General features: G+C 35.5%; 2 protein-coding genes across 5 annotated transcripts in view; one reads left to right on the top strand and one right to left on the bottom strand.

Moving 5' to 3' along the window:
• Positions 1 to 1,437, top strand: part of LOC103464421 (calcium/calmodulin-dependent 3',5'-cyclic nucleotide phosphodiesterase 1B) — an 18,222-nt gene extending 16,785 nt beyond the window's left edge. For 2 of the 4 annotated variants that reach the window (XM_017304907.1, XM_017304908.1), the window contains exons 13-14: positions 460 to 596; positions 916 to 1,437. In XM_017304907.1, the coding sequence (XP_017160396.1) occupies positions 460 to 596; positions 916 to 1,112 (334 nt within the window). In that variant the 3' untranslated portion in view covers positions 1,113 to 1,437. The remainder of the gene's footprint in view (positions 1 to 459; positions 597 to 915) is intronic. The other 2 variants (XM_008408505.2, XM_008408506.2) reach the window with 1 other exon arrangement.
• A 3,468-nt stretch (positions 1,438 to 4,905) lies between these two features.
• LOC103464423 (protein phosphatase 1 regulatory subunit 1A) overlaps positions 4,906 to 8,132 on the bottom strand; it is a 27,596-nt gene continuing 24,369 nt past the window's right edge. Inside the window, exon 7 of the mRNA XM_008408508.2 lies at positions 4,906 to 7,920. Coding sequence (XP_008406730.1) covers positions 7,841 to 7,920 — 80 coding nt within the window. The 3' untranslated portion in view covers positions 4,906 to 7,840. The remainder of the gene's footprint in view (positions 7,921 to 8,132) is intronic.

Raw genomic sequence — 8,132 nt, 5'->3', positions numbered from 1 at the left:
TAGATAGATAGATAGATAGATAGATAGATAGATAGATAGATAGATAGATAGATAGATAGATAGATAGATAGATAGATAGATAGATAGATAGATAGTATTTTGTCTTGTGACCTAACAAGGTGAAAATTACCAACAAGCTATAAATACTTACACACCAAATTTATGCTCATCTAAGAAAGGGAAGACAAAAGCTATGAATTTTGAGATATTTGAAATTCAAGAAGTGTGTGAAAACATGATTATGAAAGCAACAATATACTTAAAGAAAAGTCCATGATTTAATTGCATGTAGCATGTTTAAAGATCCTCCTCTTTTTGTTCAGTGGGAAAACAACATATGATTGATCTGTTCCTGGTGGGTCCACATAAAAGTCTGGACTGCTTTAGTGTTCAGGATTCATTTGAATGTCAGCATGAAAATCAATACGAGCATAAATGACAATTGTTATTTGCTCTCAGTAATCTCTGGAAGGAGAGCTCCAGGGGTCTGCAGTGGAGTCTGGCACACATCACAGCTGAGCTGGTGAGCTTTCGCTCGACTTGGACTCGACACACAGAAGACAACAAGCTCAAATGGAAAGAGAGTGGCTCAAATGGTAGGTTTCTCTGACAGCAGCCATACTTCACATAAAGAAAAAAAATATAGATAGGCACTTTTGTTGAACTATTTTAAAGCAATTCAATCCTAACATGTTTTTTTCTGATGTAAAGAAATAATTAATGGTACCAGAAATACAATTTTGAAAAACTTCAGCTGCAGTCTAATAGATGATTTGTTTTAAGAAATATATGCCTCATTTTGGCAAAGTCGAAGCATCTTGGCTCCATCACTTTGATTTAATTTGTTATCTTAATTCATTTCAGAGTGATCTCATGCTGAGATTAACAGATACGGGTACTTTGTTTTTCTTTCAGCTTATCAACATTTTCCAATCCCTTTTCCAACCTTTTATTTCCTCCAGGATTTTCTGACTCCAGCGTTACAAAAGAACAACAATCCAGGGAGGAGGAGCGGTCAGAAAAATCTCTGCAAGACAGCAGTGAAAATACAAAACAGTAGAAGGGACTTTCTTATGATTTGGGCTTGCTACCAAGAATTTATACACTGTTAAACTGAGGCTGGGAATAACGTTTTGTAACAAAATCACACAATCTTTTGTTATAATGTGTGACAGAGAAGGAGGCATGATTAGACTTAAGATCATCTCCCAAACGTAAGATGATGTGCAATACATACATATGTCAATTGTGTCTTATTTCAAGAGTAAGTTGTACATCACAGTAATTTAAATGGAAAGTTGACATGCTGGTCATGTCATTTAGTTGTCAGACATTTTTATTTAAATTTCCACTTAAACACGACAGAAGCTTTTTCCAGTTGTAGTTATAAAACTACGCAGACTTATTTATCCTGCATTAAACTCTAAACATACATCATTTTGACTTATGTGACTTATTTAAGAGTGCAGCATTTGCACTTATTTTGCACCAGTTTCCAGATTTATAAAGCATGGTTTTAAATTCTAGCCTTTTACTTTCTATATATTTCTAGCATTTAAATTGGTAGTTTGCTAATATTTGCCTGACATAATCACATGGAGGTATTTGCTGCAAAGTATTTGTACATTGTAACTGTGAAGTCACATAGAACTGGGTTTGAGTAATTCTGTTAGTGTAGAACAATTTAGTCCAGGTTTGAAGTGTCAAAAAAACCTGTTTTGACTTTGTAGTTATAAATACACTGAAGATATAATCAGGCCGAATCACCATTTAGTCATTTCCCACAGCGGACTAAAACCAGAAGCCACCTTCAACTTCGCATGACTCTGTACGGCTCCGAGAGGCCTCTCCGTTCTGTTAAATAAACATTTAATAAATATTTATCCATAAACTCCTAAGGAGTTTATGGGATGTTTGGTGATTTAATATGTGCTGCAAGATGCCAACAATACTCTCAGTCCCCACAATCTTAAGCAAGGTGCTTTTGCAGTTTGTTAATACTGAGTCCAATGACGCCTCCTGCTGTACGGGCATGCTAATTACCCACAAGTCACTTATTTTTGCTCGACTATCGACGTTACAAATGTAACAAAACGTACTTGTACTTCAGAATTTGAAGAGGGGCAGCTGCTGTTTTGTAATAACATATTAAAATTTAAACACCTTTTCTGATTCTACAAAGTTTACAGATGCATTCTGGTTCTGTGGTTTACATGATTGTAAAACTAGGAAGAGATTTATTTTCTAGATCTGCTGAAAACTCACAGGCTTTCTGTATGGACTTTATTTGATTAAAGCTGGGGATCTGGGTGGGCCATTCCAAAAACGAGTTACTTTGGCAGATTTGCAAAGATAATTTTTGAACCTAAATCTGCAGGGGAATAAATATTTTGGTCTTAACTCAACATTCAAATTCTGGCCCAGGAGTCTCTATTAGTGGCTTCATCTGGGAGAGAAGCAAAGCTAAACTGAGCCAGTTGTTAAATTTAGTTGATGAAAAACAGATACTTATAGTTAGTGGCTGCAATTGGTCCTTCTCAAAGGATTGGCAAGATTAAACACAGGTCACAGGTCCTTCTCAAAGGATTGGCAAGATTAAACACAGGTCACAGGTCCTTCTCAAAGGATTGGCAAGATTAAACACAGGTCACAGATCATATTTTTTCAGAGAGAACCTTAAGCAATTGGCCACAACAGTTCTGCTGATTCGGCTGCTCCTAGAAGGTGCCATAGCTATGCAGAAATGTTGAGTAAATTGCAACTTCTATGAAGAGCAAAAACACCAAAAAAAATTATTCAGTCATAGTTCGAGATAATCCATAACTGGGAGTAGTAGCAGAATGCAGTCTTAATAAAACCAGCTTTCAGCCTTTGAATTTAGACATGAATTTTACATATAGTATAGATTACTTTTATTGGCCCTCAGTGGGGAAAATCAAGGTACACCAGCAACAAAGTGATAGAAAAGCTGAAGCCTGCAGATTCACACCAAGCTAAAAATATGAAAACTGAGAGTAAGAAAAGAAAAGAGACTACACAGAAATTAATAGTGATTTAAAGAAATGTGCCACTGAGTATGATAATTTAAAAAAAAAAGTGAATGTTTGTTTATAAATGAGATTGTAGTCAATTCTTTTCTGTATCACGTTGTTTTCATGTTTATTTTTACTGGATGTGCAACACAATCACTAAATCCTTGTTGGACATTTCTGCAAATTCCCCTCCAACCACCACCCATCCAACTTGATGCATGTGTACAACTAATATCTGTTCAAGAGGCACCAAGAATCATAATTGAAGCCTTTTGGAGACATCTAGGTGTCTGAGTTATGCCCCGGATATCTCTATAAGGCCTTAGGGTAGTTTTCCTTATCTATAAAGAAAGCCAGGGGTCATGGTATGACTCATGAACAGACCAATACCATCCTTACGATAAGCCATGGTGGTGGCAGCACAATGCTATGGGGATGCTTTGCAGCAGCAGGAACTGAGCGATCTTATCCCGAGACTGGGGTGACGGTTCATTTTTCTGCAGGACAACAACCTAAAGCACATAACCAAGATCCCAAAGGCTTCAGAACCACTCGGAATAGTTCTAGACGGTCAAGCCAGACTCGAATCCTATTGAACGTCTCTGAAAATGGTTGTAACCTGACAAAGCCACGGAACAGAATGAGTGAATCTGTCTGAAGATTGGTGAGCTGAGCTGGTGGCATCAAATTCATAAAGACTTGAGGCTGTGTCAAAGGTGGATCAATAACATATTAAACCAAATTTATGAATACCTGATTTTCTATTTGTAAGAAATTTTCAAAATCAATCAAAAGAAATCTCTTTGTGATAATGCAGTGTTTGTGTGTGAAATTATGAGGAAATAAATGAATCCAATTTGGACAAAGGCAGAAACACGAGCTGTGTAAAATGTTAGGTACTGTGATTACCTTCCAGATGCATTGTAGTTATTGTAATCATAAATAAATTCAGGCAATAAGAATTAAAAATCCTTACAATGAAGCTTTCAGTATTCTGTTCTGAGCAGGCACCAGTTACACCAAAACATAATTTACTAGTAATGTGACCATTTTGAAATTCTGACATTTTCTACTCCTCCACCAGGAGGAGGCATAGAGTAAGAACATATTCTGCTGCCCCAACTGAGTATTAAACTTCAGATGTTTTCAACAGAGGTTAAGCTAAAGACATTACATGGTTTCTAATATGTATGTATTTAATTTGAGTTTTTAAATGTAGTACATTTAATGTAAGATGACCAGTGCCTCATGACTCACTACAATGCTTATAGCAAACATTTTCTGGTGTTCATGATTTCCTTTTAAGAATGCAAACAATAACCACAGCGGCCCAGTTTATTCAACATTGTAAGTTAAGCATAGATCTAAATTGCACATGAAAGTTCATTTTGTAATTTTTGCAACATATTTTAATCACAACACTTTTTTTCTGAATGGATCTTAAAAAATATATATGAAGATGTGCTGATGTACTTTACCTAGAGATACAAATGCTCTAAAAATAGCATTTACTTTTGTCTGTATCACTTGTAACTTTAAATGCTGCAGTGTCACAAAATGCATTTGTTGAATCCTGCCTTCTTCATGAAAAATGAATGTGGTTTTATACTCTTGGGTCTAAGTACAGTGAATTATTTAAGCTAAAGGGTCTATTTTTAGGGTTAAGTCAAAATCTACCCCAAGTAAACCCACGACAAATGGGGCAGTGGTAAGTTTAACCTCGCTCTTATTTCTGACAATTTAGGAGACGTTTTTGACCAACTCTGCTTACGACACACATCCTGACTGACAGCGACTCTCAAACAAGGTGTCAGCCTTAACCTGCATGAATTTGGAAAGTGTCCCTGGATATGAGTCAAAGAAACATAACCCATCACCAACTTAAACATTTTATTGTATCAAACAAATGTAGATTACACACGCAAATCAGCTATCCATTCAATTAAAACAGAAACAAAAACTTCCAAATATAATTCATTTAAACTACACTGTTACCATTCAAAACACAAACATTACAGGGTTCATAGATACAGGGGGAGGGGAAATAAAAGCTTTTACAGGAATGTTTTACAGTCTTTGTTTGCTGTTGAGAAAATTGCCAGTGCTGCAAGTGTTAACTAAAGAGGTTCTGTTTTTTTCAGACATGGTAAATATGACGGGAAGGTTATGGAGGGATTGTCACATAATCTACATGATAATGCCTCTGCAGTGAAACAAATACCTCAGAATGTGATGAGAACAATTCAAAAAGTGGTGATCGCTTCATAATTTCTTCAGCACATACAAAACTAGAAGAATATTTTACAGAGAATGCAGCAATTACAATGCGTGTCCATATTTAAATATTTAGATTGTTGTATAAAATACAGCAATGTATAGTAAATGCTTCAAATTCAGACCTAAAAATATCATCACTTTACATTCAGTGCCATGCATTGAGATGTTTATTATGGCCTGGGTTCAGATTCCCAATAAGCAGTCATATGTTAAGAATGATGGTGCAGTTTGCTCAGTGGAGATGAGTTTCCCCGTGCTAATCCAAAATATGTAAATTAATCTGCAAATGTATCCCAATGTAATGAGCTCCACTTGTCAACTACACATTTACAACCTGGTGGTTCAACTGCTTTCTGTATGGAGGAGCAACATATAACTCTGTCCATGCAGTGAAATAATCTACTCATTAAAGTCACACTTTTCAAAAAGTAGAATGCTCATGGGTCCAACTCAAATGATTAATTTTCCACACTTGACTGTTGTCTGCTAAAGAGTGTGCTGGAGCTTATTACAGCAGTCACTAGGCAGGACTGAGATAAACTCTGAGCAAGTTTCCAGCCCTTCACAGAGTCACCACAGACACAAAAAATACATGCACAAACTCAAGAGTTCAATTTGAAATAAATCATTTGAGAGAAGTATCCATCTTGATTTTGGGACAAAATCACCAAAACTCTCCTCATGATGTTGATTTAATGCCACACCAACTAGATGTGTTTTGCATGGCCAATTTTTTTTAACTAATCACTACAGCTTGGAAAACATTGTAATTTATGCATTTTATTTTGTTGTTCAAATCTAGTTTTGACCCTTGAGAATCTATCAAGATGTTTGTACGGAGAGAAAGAGGCTGCATTGGGTCACTGTGTGTGTCAGGAGACCTGCTACTCTTGATTTGTCGAATAAGGACAGACAGCTGTCAGTTTAGGGGACGGCTGCAGCTTAAACACTTGACATTAAATTGTAGGACAAGTAAAACAAAGTAGTGACTCTCTGGAGTAGAACAACAACTTTTTTTGTTGTGCACAGAAATGACTAGAACCTCATTAAACGACGAATCAATAAGTAATCAAAACGGAATGAGCAGCCCTTAAGCAGGGAGCAAAAATGTAAACATTAAGTTTATTAAAAACTGTTTCTATATGGTCAAGTCAGATTCATCTTCAGAAGGAAATAATGAAGCTATGTATGTGTGAGGTGAAGTGTTTTGTGAACCTACATATTAGAGCAGCGTTTTCAGGCCATCCAGCTAAAATTGTGATTTGGACAAAATTACAAAAGGTAAGAATCATAAGAAGAGGAAACATTTGTGATTCGTTATTGAGTGTCAAAATGATTAAGTGTGGTGTGTTAGTTTACGAAGTTTACAAACATTTACGTCTATTGAACTGTCTCTAATTATCAGCCTATATGCTTAAGTTGGTTGACATCAGGACAAAAAAAAATCCTGATCAGGATTTCGATACAGTACTGTAAGTAAACATGTTTAGTATGTTATGCTGTGACGTGGTAGCAACGCTTAGGGAAATGCTAGAAATGCTTTTTTCATCTGAAAATATGCCAGGTCCCTAGGTTAAAGCAACTACAGGCTAATTATGAAAAAAATAGAGTCTAATCAAACTTGAGTAGCTGCTGGAAAAAAATAGCAGCACGGTTGAATGCTAATTCTGGTCACAGGAAGTTTTTTCATCAATTCAACAAAGTTATAATTTTTTCTTTCAGAAGTATTATTATTCATGCTAAACAGTGATGAGTAAAAAAATCCTTGAAACAATGTTGGGGAAAAAAACACTGACTTTGTGATGATGCTTTTTATAGGTGCATGTTTGGTAAAAAAAAAAAAAAAAGAAAGTGATTACATAACTAAAAATGGGGGTGAAAGGACTTTTTAAAAGTTAATTTATTTATTTTTGGCCACTTTTTGAACTCAATAATTAACCAGTTATTATAATTCAGCAAGTTATTCATTTCAAGATTCAAAGCTCATATATTTTAGGTGATGCATGTTATGTTAATATACATTCTGATATGAATTTCACTCAACACAAATGTACTGCTCACTCAGTTAACTCACTCAGTTAGGGACCACGTTTCTAATTACAATTTAATTACATTAGCACATCCATTTTTTATGATGTGCTAATCCATTTTATCAATCCAATGTGAAACAGGAAACTCATAGCACAAACTAAAACATCTGTAAAAGAAAGTGATATGCAATTTTTGTTTGTTTGTTTTGATCAATAAGAGGGAATGTCATGTATGAAGCACGGTTATGAATGTGTTACTGAGGCACAAATCTCAGATTTATACACACAATTGGCTAGCTTCAGAGCAGTACAGTAAAAACTGTTAAAAATGTAGTTTAATTTTTCACAAATAGATAAAGAAAGATTTTGTCTTATTCTTGAGGTGGTAACTAAAACCTGGCTGCAGAGGTATAGCGATGCCCTGATGTTCCTCAATCTGCATGGACAATCTTTTGTCACTGCGTTGGGCAGACTGGACAACATTTGGCTGCACAGACGTCTTTATTTCTTTGTCTCGAGGCTGACTTTCTTTGTCTTCTTCCCTGATGGCTGATTTGCACTGGATGCTCCTGCCTTTGTGTCTGAAAATATAGACAAGCAATAAATACTAAGAGTTGAGAATCAGAGGAGCACTTTCGATTCAATATTCTTTAGAGGAATTTCATGAAAAGTGAATAAATATTTGGTAACATATATTATCATTCTTTTGAGAGTGTAGCATACCTCATTTAATTTTTTGTATAGGTATATTTGTATTGTATAGGTATTATTGCATTCTTTGTCAATTCCATCA

This window comes from Poecilia reticulata, linkage group LG5 (genome assembly GCF_000633615.1).
Source record: "Poecilia reticulata strain Guanapo linkage group LG5, Guppy_female_1.0+MT, whole genome shotgun sequence".
NCBI lineage: Eukaryota > Metazoa > Chordata > Actinopteri > Cyprinodontiformes > Poeciliidae > Poecilia > Poecilia reticulata.
The sequence above is the reverse complement of the archived record's forward strand: the minus strand, read 5'-3'. Positions and strand labels throughout refer to the sequence as shown.